Source organism: Ambystoma mexicanum, chromosome 12 (genome assembly GCF_040938575.1).
Source record: "Ambystoma mexicanum isolate Mex_15411 chromosome 12, UKY_AmexF1_1, whole genome shotgun sequence".
Lineage (NCBI taxonomy): Eukaryota > Metazoa > Chordata > Amphibia > Caudata > Ambystomatidae > Ambystoma > Ambystoma mexicanum.
The window spans coordinates 540,755,916-540,773,665 of record NC_090936.1 but is presented as its reverse complement, the minus strand read 5'-3'; the positions used below and the strand labels follow the sequence as shown (position 1 = coordinate 540,773,665).

Here is a 17,750-nt window from a genome sequence, read left to right as displayed (position 1 = left end):
TTGGACATTCCTTTATTTTAGTACTTTGCATACTGTCGTTGTTAGGAGGTTTCCACTGCTAACCTACTTCTCTGAAGACAATGGATTGCCCTTGGTCATGATTGCCAATGTAAAGTGAAGGAGGTATAGTGGCCAGTGGTCAGCCGTCAACCAGCAGCATCTAGTAAGGTAGGAGTGGCCCGGGTGAGGAATATACCCTTCGTTCTACCCCAAAAACCCTGCCACATAGCAACCTTACCTACACTAGAATACTACTGTGATTATTAGCCATTGCCACGCTGGAAAAGTGCTGTGATTATTGGCATGCATCGCACCCTAGGTCTTTCTCCTACTTTACAGGACGCTCAAATTGCATTGTGAAATTATTTAAAATTGCATTGTGAAAGTATTTAAAATTTCATTGTGAATGTATTCAACTGCATTGCGAAAGCTAGGCCTTTCTCCCACTATACAGAACTCTCAGACCCTGGTGTGTTTTTCTCCGTTTTTTTAAATTCCATTGTGAAAGTATTTAAAATTGCATTGTGAAAGTATTTAAAATTGCATTGTTAATGTATTCAACTGCATTGCGAAACCTAGGCCTTTCTCCCACTATACAGAACTCTCAGAGCCTGGTATGTTTTTCTCCGGTTTTTTAAATTCCATTGTGAAAGTATTTAAAATTGCATTGTGAAAGTAGGCTTTTCTCCCACTATCCAGGCCTCTCAGACCTAGGTGTGTTCGCCGGTATTTAAACTACATTGTGAAAGTAGTGCTGTCTTTGGTTTTGCCTTCTTAGCAAAGCGTTCATCTAGCAAACTGTACGGCCTTGTCTCTTTTTCTCGTCTGCTTGCGCCCCTCCCTGTGTCCTTCCCCAGTGTCCTAACTGCACCCCCTCCGCCGCCCCTTCCTCTCTCTCCTCTCCCTACCTACTCTATGGTGCTCTCTGTCTCTCCCATCTTTTCTAACTGCTTCTCTATCGACTATCCTGCTCTCCTCAAAAGATCTGGTAGGAAGAAGTTTAAAAAGGACATCCCGGTCTCCAACGCAGGCCTCCCTATCGCTGACACCTATACCAGTGCTTCCTCCAGGCAAACCCTCACAAACATCCTCTTTGTCGTTTCCTCGCCAGACCTATTGACTTTCCATATGGTCTCTGCACTTTCTCCTTTCTCTTCTCCCATGAATGGTGGCACCCAGTGGGAGGCCCTCCTGGCCTCCTTCCACTCCTCTAAGGTCATCATTAATGTTTACCTGACTGTTACTGTCTTGGTCCAAGGCCCCCAGGCCAACCTTCTCCTCTTTGATAGATGCTTCCCACACCTCATCAATTTCCTTTCTTCTCCTGCTGTCCCCTCTCTTCCCTCCAAGGCTTCCTTGCCCCCCTCTGCTGTCTCCTCCTTGGCTACATAGCCCTTTCCTCCGTCCTATTGCACCCCCACTCAGGCTTCTTTGACACCTCTGCAGCAGGTACCTCTGATTTGTACCCCTCCCGGAAGTCTTTCAAGGACGGCAACCTTCTGCATATTGTCAATCTAAACTCTTGCTCAGCTGTCAAACACTCCTCTGACATCTGCCGCCTTCTGGAAGAACTTGACCACGATGTCCTCCGTCTCACCGAGACATGGTTCACGGCCAGCTCTGTCACAAGCTTTGACACTCTCCTCCCTGACGGCTACAAGATCCTCTCCATGCCCAGGTCAAATCGTTCCGGAGGGGGTGTAGACCTGATCTTCCCCGAGTGGATTTCTGCCTCTGTCATTCCTACGCAGACATACTCCTCTTTCAAATGCCTCATCAGCAGGCTCTCTCTCTCTCCTAGCCATTCCCTTACTGTGGCTATCCTCTATCGGCCACCTGGTCAGATCTCCTCCTTCCTCTCTTGAGTGGACAGACCTCTCCTCTTCCCTCCTGGTCTCGACCACTCGACTCCTTCTTGGAGGCTTTAACATCCACCTGGATGCTTCTTGTCCTTCCTCTGGACTCTTTTGCGACCTCTGCAACTCTCTCACTCTCTATACTCCCCTCTGGCCCGACTCACTCTGCAGGGCACACTCAGGATGTTCATTTCTACAGACCTTCCCATTTCTATCCCTCTTGCCTCTCCTCTTTCCTGGAGTCATCACTTTCTCCTTTCCTCCCAGCTCACTCTTCACCCCTCAGGCCAAGCCAACTCCAGCACTGCCACCTACCTTCTTGGTTATCCAACCCATGAAGCGTGTGTCAGTTGAGGCTTCCACTGCCACTTTCTCACCACCCCTCCCCCCTTTAGCTGACTCAAACCCTGACACAGCCCTTTCTATGCTCTACTCTGCTATATCCGATACTCTTGATGTCCTTGCCCTGGTCATGAGGATCCGCTTGAAGCACAAAGCCAAGTGCAGCTCCTGGTACGACTCAGACCTTGTCATCCTTAAACGCAAGTGCAGGGTGGATGAGAGGAAATGGCGTGCTTCCTGTACATCCTCTGACAAACTGGCCTGCCGCCTGCTCCAAAGGCAATACAGCCTCTCGGTCCGCACCAAGAAGGGAGCCCTCATCCAATCCCGCGTCTCTGCGTCATCCAACAACTCGGCCAAACTCTTTAAAATCTGCAAGGAGCTGGATATTCCTGCTGCAGTCTCTACCTCTCCTGTCCCTTCTGCACGGCCCTGGCTTCTCATTTCATCTCTAAAGCTCAGGACATCCCGTCGTCTCTCTTCCTCCCCTCCTCCTCCCTCTATTCCCGGCTCTTCTGCTGGCCCGTCTGTGGCCACCTCTACTCCCTCCTTCTCTGCCTTTCCCCTTTTCTCCCCAGACGAGGTTTCTAGACAAGTCTGATCTATGAAAGTCTTGTCAAAACAGGTTCTCCCCTGTTCCTTTAAAACCCTCTTAAGAAACCTTCAGCCGACCCCACCTGCCCTGCTAACTATCGCCTAATCTCCATTACTCCTTTCCTGGGAAAGCTCCTGGGAAAGCTCCTGGAAAAGCTGGCCATCTTCACACTGAAATCGGTTGGTTGTCTCCAGGACCAGCTTCAGAGCTGCCAGAAGCACAGAAACGGCTCTCCTAACATCGTGAAGACCTGCTCTCCAACCTGACTCCAATACCCCCTGTGTCCTCATCTTACGTGATCTCTCTTCTGCCTTTGACACGGCCAACCAGGCCATCCTGCTCAACCGTCTCTGTGATAACCTGAGTATCACTGATCAGGCCCTGGCTTGGTTGACCTCTTTCCTCTCCGATCGACCCTCCCAGGCCCAACTTGGGTCCTTCCTCTCCTCTATCTCTATATCTACCTGTGGTGTTCCCCAGGGGTCTAACCTCTCTCCCTGGCTGTTCAACCAATACCTGGCACTTCTTGCCCACTGCATTGCCGCTCTTTGCCCCAACTTTCAGTGCTATGCGGACGACACCCAGCTAATTTTCAGGCTCCCTTCCGCCACCTCGTCTCCTTCTCTCATCTCTGACTGTCTGTCCGCTATCCAGGAGTGGTGTGCTGCCAATGATGTCTCCCTTAATGCCAGTAAGGCTGACATTCTCCTCATCGGCACACCTACTCCCTCCTTTCCAATCGTTTTCTGGTCAGCCTTTCCTGGCCCTCTTCCTTCTCCCACCTGTGAGGCTATAAACATCGGGGTCATCTTCGACTACACTCTCTCCGGCTCTCCTCACATCTCCGACATTTCAAAGAAGTCACACTACCAGCTGCACCTCCTTAGAGGTATTCTTCCTTTCCTCTCCTTCCCCCAGAAGCTCACTGTATCTAGAGCTCTGGTCCTCTCTAGACTACTGCAAAAGCCTTTCTAAATCTGCCTGCTTCTACTCTCCACCCTCTGCAAGACTTGTCCTTGGCCTCAAGCCAAGGGATCGTATCTCTCCCGGACTGAAATCTCTGCACTGGCTCCCTGAGGCGAAGGGAAGCTAAGAATCGAGAGGGGTCGGAGCCCGGCATAGGGGGATCCACAGGTGAAAATGTGTCACCCTAAGATTGAGAAAAGTGAAAGCAAAAGTTAAGAGAAGGCAATAGTGAACCCGAAGGAGGGATGCCAGAGAGGAACGGTCCAAGCAATGCAGAGGGAGATCCAGAGGTGAATCTATCATCCAAAGTTCAGAAAGAAAAGAACTGATATAATTCTGATTACGATACGTGAGGGTCAGCGCCCAGAAGAGGGGGACCCCGGGGTGAATCATTATCACCCTAACAAACTCATTTAGTTAAAGGAACCTTTGTTTTGTTATTTGAACACATCAGGCCCCGAAGGCAAGAGACTTACAGTGGAAATAGACTTGGCCATCGACGGTCCTGATAACTGCCATTTGAACTGTCATCTCGTGCTGGAGAAGCCAGAGCCTGTACAGTGCTCCAAGCTCCCATTTTACCCCGTGCACAAAATGTGATAAAGGGAGATACGCCCTTCCACAGCCTGACATTCTTTAAGAACACTTCTTTCTTTATTGAAAACTATCCCACACCCTTTTTTTTATAGTAGTTGAAAGGTTTGGCAATAGGTTTCTTAGTATAGGCCCTTATTATTTGACACAACAACACTTGGACTGCCTTATTTTCATTTGATGGTCGACACTTGCTCCCATCTTAGATTTAGGTTTAGATTAGGTGTTTTCCCATCCTGCATACAAAATTCATAATTCAATAAACACCCTTGAACTGTGATCAATTGTGTCTATCTTACTTGTTGCCACCAGGAGTTCTTTAAAGTAACCCTTACTTGGAATGGAGAACCTCTAAATATTTGCTAAGTGCTTGATACCAACTAGCTACTTGCTGCCCACACATTGGCATAAACCTGGACATGAGTATACATATGCACGATAAGCTACAACCTGGACATAAATTGTATTATTTATTATTATTTATTGTGTGCAGAGCGCTTTTCAGAGGTTACAGCAAAACAGATATACAGCGGAGGGATTCATAGGGCCACAGAGGAGGGGTACAGCTGTACAGGGTGGCGGGGAGGAGAGGGGCGACGGCACCTAGTGAGTCAGGTCGCGCAGGGACGATGTAATGGCCTAGGTGTTAAGGAGGAGAGACTCCTTGAAGAGTGGGTCTCGAGTTCTTTTTTGAATTGTAGGAACGTGGGTGCGAGTCTGATGCGGATGGGGAGGAGGTTCCATAGTCTTGGGCCGTAGGCAGAGAAGGCTTGCTTTCTGGTCCTTTCCATTTTGCAACTATGGCTTTCAAGTCTGCACATGCCCTGCCTTCTGGTGCAGCGCTGTCCGCAGGAGATGCTGAGTTTCTCTGCAAAGTAGCTGAGTGACTTGAGGGTGACTACCTTATAGATGATGCAGCAAGATTTTAAGGTGATTCTTGCATGCAGTGGGAGCCATTGATGGTTGATGAGGGCCAGGGTGATGTGGTTGTATCTGCGCAGACCTTGATGAGGTGTGCGGCCTCATGTAGGACACTTTCTGGAGATTTCCTATCTATGTGCGTCTTGAAGGAGAGGTGTTTGTCGATGTGGAACCCGATGTACTTGGCTCAGGAGGTGAGGTGAGCTCAGGTGTGAAGCCCTCAGGGTTCATGGTTGATAGTCAGGTCTATATGTCTCGGTGTTCGGTTTTAGTGGTGAGGAATAGGAATTCGATCTTGGAGGGGTTGAGCTCCAGGTATGCACTGGACATCCAAGACTGGATCAGTGAGAGGCAAGTTTTGAGCCCATGGATGTCCCTCATGAACGTGCTCTTGAGGTAAAGCTCTGTGTCGTCAGCGTATTGGTGGATGTGGATGTTGTGTGTGCTTAGGAAGGCTCCCAGCTGCTCCAGGTATAGATTGAAGATCACTGGTCTGAGAATGGAACTCTGCGGGACTCCACAGTTGACTAGGAGCATTGGAGATCTAGAGGAGTCCATCTGAACAAACTGCTGGCGTTGGCGAGGTAGGACTTTAACCAGCATAGAACAAGGTCGTTGATCCCCATGAAATGACGTAGGGTGTCTGTGGGTGCCTGGTGATGTACTGTGTCAAAATCGGCCGAGAGGTAGAGTAGAACCAGAAGACAGGGGTGGCCATCGTCAAGGATGTTGAGGGCGTCATCGACCACTTGTATGGTTGCAGTCTCTGTGCTGCATCTGGGTCTGAACCGAGATTGCTAGGTTTGGAGGAGAGTGTTGAATGTTGATGTGTTGCTGCTGTTGTGCGGCTACCGCTTTCTCGATGAACTTTCCTAGGAAGGGAAGATGGGTGATGGGGCGATAGTTATCTAGGTTGTCGGGATCCAGAGTGGGTTTCCTTAGTAGAGGGAGGATATGTTCCACCTAGGGAGCTGTTGATGATCTCCAGGTAGGGAAGGAAAGCTCCTGCAGGGAGGGTCTCGAGGATGGATGCTGAGACAATGTCGTCTGTATACGATGTGGCTTTGAGGGCGGTCTGGGTTTCTACCAGGTCCTCTGTAGAGAGTATCTTGAATGTTGTCCAGTGTGTGAGATTTTGCGAGGAGGGACGTGAGGTTGGTCTGTGGATGCAGAGCTGGTGTCTATGTGCTGGTGAATCTTGCTGATTTTGTCGATGAAGAAGGTGTTGATGGCAGTGGATTTATTGAGGGAGTGAGGTATGGCAGGGTCGGGTAGCGGGTTGACAGAGTGCTTTACCGCTTTGAAAAGGTCTTTGCTTTTGTTTTCGGCCTCTGCCATAGTGTTCTGATGGCAGGAGGCCGTGGCTGTGTTGACTAGTTGGTGGGGGATGGTCGGAGTTCTTTGAGCTGCACCAAGGTGAATGCGTTCCTGGAGCGATGCCAAGTTTTTTCTTGTTTCCTGATTAAACTTTTGCTGAAGTTGAGTTTTTGCGTATACTAGGGTGCTGACGATCTAGGTTTGCAGATGCATTGTTTCAGACGTGCGTGTTGGTCGATGGGGGCTGAGAGGGTGGCATTGAGTGATTCCAGTAGAGAGTTGCAGGTCAATTGGGGTGTTTGGTCCTGGTGAGGTGGAGGTGTGCGAGGTCTTCTGTGAGGGCTTCCAATGGGAAGTTCTTGAAGGACCTGAAGGTTTGTCTGATGGGTTTCTACCAGTAGTGCTTCACTGGGGTGGTGTGCAGGATGTTGAAAGGCACGGCCGGGTAGTCAGGCTAGTTGGGTGGGAGAGGAGAGCTGTAGAGGTGGGAAGTCAGTGCAGTGATGATTAGGTTGAGGAGGTTAGCTTTCTCGTGCGTTGTGTCTTTTGTGTGCTCTGTGAGGCTGAGGGTGTTGATAAGGCTGAGGAGAGATTCCTTTATCGGTTTAGTGGCCTTGTTACCTCGGAGGTTAAAGTTGCCTAGGAAGATGTTGGTGTGCGTGAGGGACATGGTGGTGACCAGGTCAGTGATGTCTCAGATTAAGGCGGTGTTGGGTTTGGATGATCCCGTAGATGAGAAGGAAGGTGACTGTCTGTCGGGGAAAGAGGCAAATGGCAGGAGAGGACTTAGAAGGAGCAAATGTTTTCAACATCAAGTCTGATGCAGTGCCACATGGTCTTGTGGATGACTGCGAGGCCTCCGCCTGTCTTTTTCTGCTAGTCTCTATTGGATGCTGGAGCCATCGGGGACAAGGACATCTAGGATGTGGGTGAAGGTGGGTTTCAGCCAGGTCTCAGTGATGATGATGATGGCGTCAAGATGTCTGCTGCATGGGTGATAAATTAGCGGACGTTGGCAAGCATAAACCTATGTGTTGTGGACGGTGAGGGGGTGCTGATGGGCTGGAGGATGATGTGGTTGAGGTTGCTGCATTGCAGAGTACATACCTTAGAGGAGGGGCGATGTTGACGTCGGCATTGCCTGGTGATGGTGGGGATGGCCTAAGGGGACAGAGGGAGAAAACACATGGTGTGCTTAACTCTTGTCACGGTCCAAACAGAATTGCCATTTTCCTCGTCTGCCCTTCACTTTAGACACTGAGGTGAGAGACTCACTTGATCTAAGAGTTAAGAGCATAAAGGAAGAGGCAGGGCTAAGAAGGTGGGTAGGGTTTAGGCCTCGTGACCTAGATCCACTTGCACCTGCTCACCAACTACAAAGGAAAAGAGGTTGGAGGGCTGCTTACGTAGGGAAAAAGGGAAGGTAGAATCCAAGACTATCCTCCACACTGACCTTCATAAGCCCTAACTCCCAATACCACTACTCAATCTATGGGCCTTTTGGCGAGTCCTGCCTTAAAGGACCTTAACATTAAATCAACCACTCAATCTTGCCAATACCAAAGAAGGACATCTTGAGACAAAAGAATGAGAATTATCCTTAAGTGAAATTAATAAATCATTAAACAGATTATCATTGTTGGCAAAGAGATTGGAAGTCTCACTTCTAAGCAGGAGGTCCGCATGCATACTGAAGCAAATCGGGAGAGGCTGAGACCAACAGAACCATCAATTTGAAGACGATATACGACAAATAACATTGGGTGAAGCTGGAGATTGACAGAGAGTAAATATAAGTTTCTATCTGCTGTCACATTGTACACAACTATGTTATGGAAAAGATACAACACACGACTAACTGCCTAGTCATCTCTCCTTCCCCACTCGTGACCCAGTATTCCATACCTAAAATCCGGATGTCAGAAGGTAGATGAGAGTTGATCTTCTCCACCAGGTCATCAGGCGATTTCCAAAGACAGAGAGAGACCAGCTGCCCCAATGCAGAGACACCCTAGAGTAAGTTGTAATTAATACATGGAGACTTTGTTCTATATTGGGCCAACATTACTGTACATTAGCCAAACATACAACCATTGCATATTCTTCTGTTATGTAATGAAATCTGTCGCTCCCACTTTCTCAATCCGCTCTTTCACATCTACTCTCTCTGTTCATCACTGTTCTTTCAACTCACGCCAAGCACATCATGAACCAAATTCACATGCTTTATCCTTAACCATAGCAATAAAGCAGAAAAATGAACCAGTGGAACGGGGTGACACTTAAATATTACAATACATTTCAAATTGTAATCAATAAACTCATAACAAAAAATCATTATATTTCATAAAAAGATATAAAAACCATTGATTCATTCCTTCAATCACAGCCTCATACCAAACTCATACATATATATATATCTTTCTACGTGATCAAGCGGTCTGTGTACCGTGAAACGCGTTGTGTTCTGTGCTTTTTTCCTATCCATGCTGACTTTATAATAAAGGTATGTCAGTCTGGACCAACTTGGTTTTTTTTGCCTCAGTATAGAGAGTCATCAGGGCTGTCTCTATTTGTTTTTGGGAGTGCATTCCGTCAATTTCATCCCGTCTCCATCACGGACCGGGTAATGAGCTTTTTCTAAATATATATATATATATATATATATATATATATATATATATATATATATATATATAAAAAACAGTGAGCCATCTGGACAAATAAAATACCAGATGCAGACGACACCGGATATTATGAACTGGGTCATTGATAAATACGACAATTGATAGAATTGTTGTGTGGCAACAACATCAGTAGACACTGGTCTAAATGTCATATTCTGTTTTTTATATATGTATGTATGAATGAGTTTGGTATGAGGCTGTGATTGAAGGAATGAATCAATGGTTTTTATATCTTCTTATGAAATATAATGATTTTTTGTTATGAGTTTATTGATTAAAATTTGATATGTATTGTAATATTTAAGTGTCATCCCGTTGCACTGGTTCATTTTTCTGCTTTATTGCTATGTACTTTACCTGAAGGACCAGGGATACGAGTGCAGGTTTACCCCTTTATTTATAATGTTATCCTTAACCAGCCACCTCTATCCAATTCATTTGAACATATTAGAAATATGTTTGGCACGTCAACACAAGTCATCTTTACATTTAGCATTAATATATCAATTCTTCCTACATGCACTTCATGCATCAGTCATTCCAATCGGTTCTGGAAGGAACATGGCCACGAGTTTATTTTAGCCCAAAATGTGTCAATCTCCCCTCCCCCGCCCTCGACCCTCTCCGTTTGTGCCAACACAAGATATGGCAAGCATCCTTTCAGGGCACATGTGGAGGCATCAAAATAACAAAGTTGAAAAGTGGGAAGGTATAGGTTGCAAAACATTGATGGAGTGCTTGGGGACATGGGGGTGGTTAAAGGCACATGTAATGGAAGACACATCGTTTGAACTGTTTACAGCAGTGGGGTAAAATTTACACTGCAAGTGGCATACAAATGACTAGTAAAGTGTCCTGTGTGCATCCAGAATTAAAATGGAACAGTGAAACCTCAGTTGGATATCGGTTTGCATTGTGACGAATGTAACACTTGTCTAAGGAGGAGTCTTTGGAAACAGACAGACCCGAATTTCCATGAAAGTATACTGCAGTGAATTGGATCCATCATTAAAAAAAAAAAAAAATCTGTATTTTTTAGGGATAGCCACATAGGAGGGAGGACTGCAGCGTAACAGTTGAGAAGCACTTTACATGCCCAGCACCCCATTACGGGAGAGTTACAAATAGGTAGCTTAGGTCATGCTCCCTATTGTGAGGAACAGCATGGGTGCATGATGTGTAGATCCATTGGTGGACCTCTAGGATGCAAGGATTGCACTGTTAGGAAAGATTTCGTTATTGTAGGGAATTTTCCTTCCATGTGGCAACCCCTAAACTTTTTGCTATTGTTTTTAACCTTGTTGTTGACTTTGCCAGAGAAGTACAGCCTTCTGCCGCACTTCTCTGGGCTTTCGCTCCTTTCTTACGGGGAAACTGACATGCCCTTAAGACAGTCAGTACCGGGGAACGTGGTTTCCCGTAGTTTCTTTTATCGTGTCGCAGCTTTAGTGCAACACGACACAAGAGGGCACTGTAAGCTAAGTTACAGCTCTCTTGGGTCTCTAGCCTTCTACAGGCCCTAGATACTCTTTTAGGAATGTATTTGATCGGTGCAAGTCATTCAGGGACTCGAATGGTGGCAGCGATCGTATTGTTTATTTTGAGCTCCTTTTGGCGTTCTGAGCACGTTTTTGCACTGAACCCAAAATGGTGGCCTGGCTCCCAAAATGGCCAGGCCGCGAGGCTCCTTTGTCTTGTCCACTGACCGTCTTGCTCCCTTCACCTTCCCCAGGTCCGGCGACCCGGGGCCTTCCTTATTTGGGCATGTACTTTCCCGCGAAACGTGGTTGCTTTCGCGGGCTTCTACATGTCGTTTGTGTGCCTCCAGGGTGTGGGCTGGGATGTCTGGTCCCAATACACATCCTGGGTGCCAGAGAGTCTAGGGTGGTGTGAATGCCTGGGACCACCGTGGTCCGTGATTGGTCCACGTATGGTATGTGTTTTGATGAGCAGATCTCCCATTGGCTCCCCTCCGTTTTGGCGCGAAGGGAACCGTGGATAAGAGGGGGCTGGAAACACCACTACCATGTCGATCTCCTGAGTTCTCACGAACGAAGGAATACAGGAGCCAAGTATCCTGCAACTACGAGGCTGGACCAAGGAATCGCTGGTGACCCGCTGAAGGAATCCTCCTTTGCACTGCTGTCGTCCGGAGAGCCCCTGTCCTCCTTTGATCGAACCAGAAGGCCTGTACTGGTGCTTCGACCTTTGGAATAGCAGGAACAGCTATTCCCGGCATCTTCAACCATCTCCTGCCAAGTAAGCCTTCGGAAGCGTCTCTGGGCCATCCAGTTGACTGACCAGCTTACCAAGGAGTTTGGCTCTGCAACCGCCGCCAGGTTGTGTTGTATTGCGAGTCCTTGTCCCTCTCCCACGCTTCGTACGCTTGGCGTCCCCAGGTCTGAAGGGAGGAGGGTTCATTTGGCTCGAATACACACGGCCGCTCCGTTGTCCTGTGCGGCAACAAAACTGTGCCGGTTTCGTCGATTGGGACGTCTTTTTGCTCTACACGACTACAAAGCGTCTCCTGCTCTTCTGAACCTGCCAGCTGCTGAAACTATCGTGGAGAAGCCTGGGTCTGCTTGCTTCGGGGACCGGTGAGTAGTATATCTAGGATCTGGTCGCCCTCCTGCAGTATCCCATTGCTTTTCCCTGCTGTGTAAAAACAGCACCCTTTTGCCGCGCTCGCGCTCTGCTTCTGCCCGCTGTGGAGGCTGCGCTTGAGTTGCGAAACCTGTTCTTCTTCTGCTGTGCACTAACGTGAACCGCCTGACTTCCTCCGAAGAGCTTCCCCTTGTGCCCGTCGGCACCGGCGTGGCAGGTACTTTGAGCACAAGGCTCCACTCTTCGCAGGGCTCGGACTTCCATCTAGTTAGGTGCCTATGAAGGCGAACTGAGTCTAAAGCGTTATCGCACTGCCTGTTTTCCTTTCCTTTCAGGTGGACTACATATTTCGTGCTTTAAACGCTTGCGACTGTGTATTTGTATATATATTGTGTTGATATGGTATGTGTTGGTTTAATATTGTGATATTGTGATTTTCTCGCTACGGTCATTATTTTAAAGGCCTTAAAATAAATGTGTATCTATTTTTGATAGAACAACTGTTTGGAGTAGTTTGTAAGCGCTCTTGCTTTGTGTGCTCATTGCGGGCTTTCAGTCACGCTCACCCCTCTTGAGACCTAGTCTTGACCGCCGCGATCGCTACCTTGATTGGTCTGGCTTGTCCAGAGGTTACCCTGTTCCAAGTAATTAGGTTGGCCTTCTGAACTTCTGCGCCACCAGGACAGAGTTCAGAAATCCGTCTTAACAAATTGGTGAACAGCGGTGGGATACGACTGAAGGTATCCAGTGTTGCGCTCGAACTAAGGCATTTCAGGTTATTCCAAACAGTACACGTAGTGAATTGTTATAGTATAACTTTAAAAAGGCCATAGTCCTATCAAACAGTATGGAAACAAATACGTTGTTAACTTTAAATGCTTCCAAGTCAGAAACATTGAAAAAGATGTGTGCGGAGAGAGGTGTTTCCTCTCAAGGCACGAAATTGGAAATGATCCAAAGAATCGTGGCGTGGCAAGAAGTGCAGCTTGACGCTATTACTTCTGAGGACAGTGCGGAAGGTGGTGGGGCTGCTCTCACTGGTAGAACCGACGGTTCTGCCGCCGCACTGTTCCACCGCGACCACGAGGACAGGGAGGACGAGCTGTCTAATGTTTCCTCTGCCAGTGCTGATGGGGAGGCTATGCTTGAATTCAAGAAGCAAGAGCTGCGGTTTAGGCAGCAGGAGCTTGAATTCAGCATAGCCAAACTAAAAATCGAACAGGCAGAAAAACAAAAAGACAGGGATCACCAGTTGGAACTGGCCAAGCTTCAGGTTGCAAATGGATCCAAGGGTCCTGGACATGGGTCTGGGGCCTCCTCTCATCCACGGTTTCCAAAAGATCTGCTCAGTGTGTATGAAGAGAGGAATGACATTATGGACTGGCTGAATGCGTTTGAGTATGCATGCGAGGTCCAGGAAGTTGACAATGCTGATAAGATTGCGTGGTTGCTCAGTAGACTGCCCCATTCTGGCTGTAGTGCCATTATGGAAATGTCGAAGGCTGAGCGGGCTGATTTCGCAATGTTAAAGCAGACTCTCATTTTAAAGTTTGGGAAGACTCCGGCCCAATATTTAAAGCGTTTTCGAGAGTATAAGAAAAAGGAAGGTGGTACTTGGGTATCTTATGTCGCTGAATCTTTGAAAAACTTAACTGGCTGGGTCGAAGGCTATAAGGTTTCTACCTTCGACGGCATGATAAATCTTGTCATGCTGGAACACATTTTTGCTTCTTCTTCCCCGGAGCTTAAGCAGCATTTGGCCGATTCGAAGGAGATAGATCCTAAGAAGCTGGCCATTGCAGCAGACTTATGGGTGTCACATCGAGTGTCCCATAAGGACAAAACTCATCCTGGTAAGCAGGAGGAGGGGAAAAAGTCCAAAGATATGGAGGGTGGGGAATCTGCCAAATCTTCTTCCCAAAAGGGCCACAAAAAGAAAAACAAGGGTAAGACACAAGAGAACTCACAGGGTAGTGGAGGTGCGCCTCCGAAACAGAACTCTGGTTACAATAAGCCTCCCTATGTAAACAAACCCACTGGGGCTTGTTTTTCTTGTGGAGCAACTGACCATGTGAAGGGGGATCCCCGTTGTAAGGTTAGACCTTTGGGGGTCCACTCCGCTAATCTGGCCTTCTCCTCCTACGAGGAAGAAGAGATTACAGGAGCATCCTTCTCCTCGGACTCATTTCCCAGCGGAATAGAGGCCGAGGTAGTTTTAGTGTCCCTGGGTTCCTGGGAGCCTAAAGTCGCAGAGGCGTATGCTAGGATTCCGGATAATACCAAGCACTACTTTAAAGACAGTGTGCTGATCAATGGAGTGGATACTCCAGCTCTTAGGGATAGTGGGTGCAGTCGAACTGTAGTGGATTCTACCTTGGTAGACTCAGAGGAAGTTGCCAGAGCTACTCTGATGCCCACTAAGTTGGCTGACGGCCCCCTCCGTATGTTTCCCGTGATCCCTGTTAATCTAACTTTAAATGGTACAGCAGTCAGGATTCCAGTGAGCATTCAGAGAAACGTCCCGGGAAAGGTCTTATTAGGTAATGATCTCAGAGCTTTAGGGCTCGTAGGAGACACTGCCGAACGACCCTACACACGGTCTCAAGCACGGGCAGCATTGGCCAAGTCCAATACGCCGCCCCAGCCGAAGGGGAAACCCAAGGCGAAAGGAGTCTACAAGTCAAGACGGGGGAAAGAGAATATTCCCCCGAGCTCGCCTACCACTGCGGTGGAGGAAGTTGGTCAATCGCCCGAGCCTGACGAGGAGGTGGCGATGCCTGAAGTATTCGACCCCAACGACCATCCGGAACTAAAAGACTTGTTAGTTGAAGGAGGTCCTGATAGGGACGAATTCAGTAAAGGCCAACGTGAGTGCCCATCTCTGGAAGGCCTAAGGAGACAGGCCTGCTCCCAGCTTGAGGGTGAACCTCCTGGGAAGCATAGGATTTATTGGGAAGGTGGACTCCTGTATAGTGAGCCCACAGAGTCTACAGAAGGAGACCATAGGAGGTTGGTGGTTCCCCTTGCTGTTAGGCCCTTCCTCCTGCAGTTGGCGCATGAAGTCCCCCTTGCTGGTCACCTTGGTATGAAGAGGACCAAGCAAAGGTTATCCATGCACTTCTACTGGCCCAAGATGGGGGTGCAAGTAGAAAGTCACTGCAGGAGTTGCGCCTCCTGCCAGTTGTCTGGTAAGGTTGGCGCGACAATCCAAGCTCCGTTGGTACCGCTCCCAGTTGTGGGGGTACCATTTGAAAGGGTAGGGATCGACATCGTCGGTCCCCTTGACCCGCAAACATCCTCGGGCAATAGGTTTATCCTGGTGCTGGTCGACCATGCAACCAGGTATCCTGAGGCCATCCCATTGAAAACTGTAACTGCCAAGTCAGTTGCAAAAGCTTTACTCGGCATATTCACTAGGGTTGGCTTCCCTAAAGAAGTTGTGTCAGATCGTGGCAGCAACTTTATGTCGAAGTATATGCAGGCTATGTGGAAAGAATGTGGGGTCACCTACAAGTTCTCTTCTGCATACCACCCCCAGACCAATGGTCTGGTGGAACGTTTCAACAGAACGTTAAAGAGCATGATTGGGGCTCTGGAGGAGCCCCAGAGAAGAAAATGGGATCTTCTTTTACCATGCTTGCTGTTTGCCTACCGAGAGGTACCACAGGAGGGTGTTGGCTTCAGCCCCTTCGAACTTCTGTTCGGTCATCCCGTACGGGGACCCTTAGCCATTGTCAAGGAGGGATGGGAGATGCCCACTCCCCCTGTTACTACCAATGTAGTTGACTATGTGCTAGGGCTCAGAAAACGGATGGTACTTCTGATGGGCTTGGCTAGTGATAAGTTGAAGGCAGGGCAAGCGCTGGTGAAACATTGGTACGACCAGAAAGCTTCCCTCATCAACTTTACACCTGGTCAGCAAGTCCTGATCATGAATCCAATAAGGCCTCGCGCTTTACAGGACAAATGGTCAGGCCCTTACACAGTGGTGGAGCCCCTGGGTGAGGTGAACTATTTAGTGGACCTTGGAAGGCCTGGACAGGCTCCAAAAGTGTTCCACGTAAATAGGCTGAAGGCTTTCGTCCCAAGAGTCGAAATCGCAGCACTGCTACTGGCGTCAGACGTTGAGGAAGAGGAGTCTGAACCTCTCCCCGACCTGTTCCAAAGCGGTCCTTCAGATAGCTCCGTTGAGGGTGTCCGAGTGGCCCCTCACCTGACTTCTGATCAGCAGGCGGAGGTGAAGAGTTTGCTTAGGCAGTTTTCCCCCCTGTTCTCACAGTCGCCTGGTTTGACACCTTGGTGCAAACATAACATTGACACAGGAGACAGTGTACCTACCAAAAGTAGGGGATACAGGATGTCAGATAAAGTACGGTCTTATATTAAGACCGAGGTCAACAAGATGTTAGATCTTGGGGTGATTGAACCCTCTAGTAGTCCTTGGTCCAGTCCTGTGGTTCTGGTTCCAAAGGCAGGCACTTCTGAATTGAGGTTCTGCGTGGATTACAGGGCTCTGAATGCTGTCACCAAGACAGATGCCCACCCCTTGCCTCGAACAGTTGAGCTGGTGGATACTTTGGGTGCCTCCAAGTACCTCAGCACGTTTGACCTTACTGCTGGCTATTGGCAAATAGCTTTAGCAGAACATGCCAGGGAGAAGACAGCATTTTCGACGCCAGACGGCCTTTACCAATTCCGGGTAATACCGTTCGGGTTGAAGAATGCACCTGCCACTTTCCAGAGGCTTGTGAATCATGTGTTGAATGGGTTGGACGAATTCTGTCTTGCATATCTGGACGATATAGCAGTTTTCAGTGCCACCTGGGAAGACCATGTGAAACACCTCGGGATTGTGCTCCAGGCTCTTCAGAAAGCCCACTTGACCATAAAGGCTAGTAAATGCCAGATTGGACAAGGCTCAGTGGTTTACCTTGGACATGAAGTAGGTGGAGGGAGGATACAGCCTCTACCCAGTAAAGTACAAGCAGTACAAGACTGGCCTACCCCCACTACGCAAACCCAAGTGAGAGCCTTCTTAGGACTCACGGGGTATTACCGCAATTTTGTGGCAGACTATGGCACCATAGCTGCTCCTCTGACTGCCCTCACAACTCCGAAGAAACCCAAGAAGGTAACTTGGACCGACGAGTGTGAGAAGGCCTTCAATGGCTTAAAAGACTCCTTGTGCCAGGCCCCTGTGCTCAGGGCCCCTGATTACCAAAGACCTTTTATCGTGCAGACGGATGCCTCTGACACTGGGATAGGAGCTGTACTATCGCAAGTAGATGAGAAGGGTAAGGAACACCCTATCGGTTTTATTAGTCGCCAGCTTAAGGACAGAGAGCTCAGGTGGTCCACGGTAGAGAAAGAATGTTTCTCTGTTGTGTGGGCCCTAAGGAAGCTGAGGCCCTACCTCTATGGGACCCACTTCACTGTGCAGACTGACCATAAGCCGTTAAAGTGGCTAATGAACATGAAGGGGGAGAATCCAAAGTTGCTTAGGTGGTCCATAAGTCTTCAAGGCTTCGACTTCACTATTGAGCATAGACCAGGTGTCCAACCTAGCAATGCTGATGGGTTGTCCAGAATGTTTAACCGACCTGAACAAGAGACTCATCCAGGGGTGGATTAGTTCCCCCTGTCCATAGTCTGGGAGGGGCGAGTGTTAGGAAAGATTTCGTTATTGTAGGGAATTTTCCTTCCATGTGGCAACCCCTAAACTTTTTGCTATTGTTTTTAACCTTGTTGTTGACTTTGCCAGAGAAGTACAGCCTTCTGCCGCACTTCTCTGGGCTTTCGCTCCTTTCTTACGGGGAAACTGACATGCCCTTAAGACAGTCAGTACCGGGGAACGTGGTTTCCCGTAGT

The 17,750-nt window shown here is 48.4% G+C and overlaps 1 protein-coding gene across 2 annotated transcripts in view; it reads right to left on the bottom strand.

The window, feature by feature from the left end:
- LOC138513761 (pseudouridylate synthase 1 homolog) overlaps positions 1-17,750 on the bottom strand; it is a 244,011-nt gene that overhangs the window by 91,329 nt on the left and 134,932 nt on the right. For both annotated transcript variants that reach the window (XM_069628849.1, XM_069628850.1), the window contains one exon: positions 8,497-8,602. In XM_069628849.1, coding sequence (XP_069484950.1) covers positions 8,497-8,602 — 106 coding nt within the window. The remainder of the gene's footprint in view (positions 1-8,496; positions 8,603-17,750) is intronic.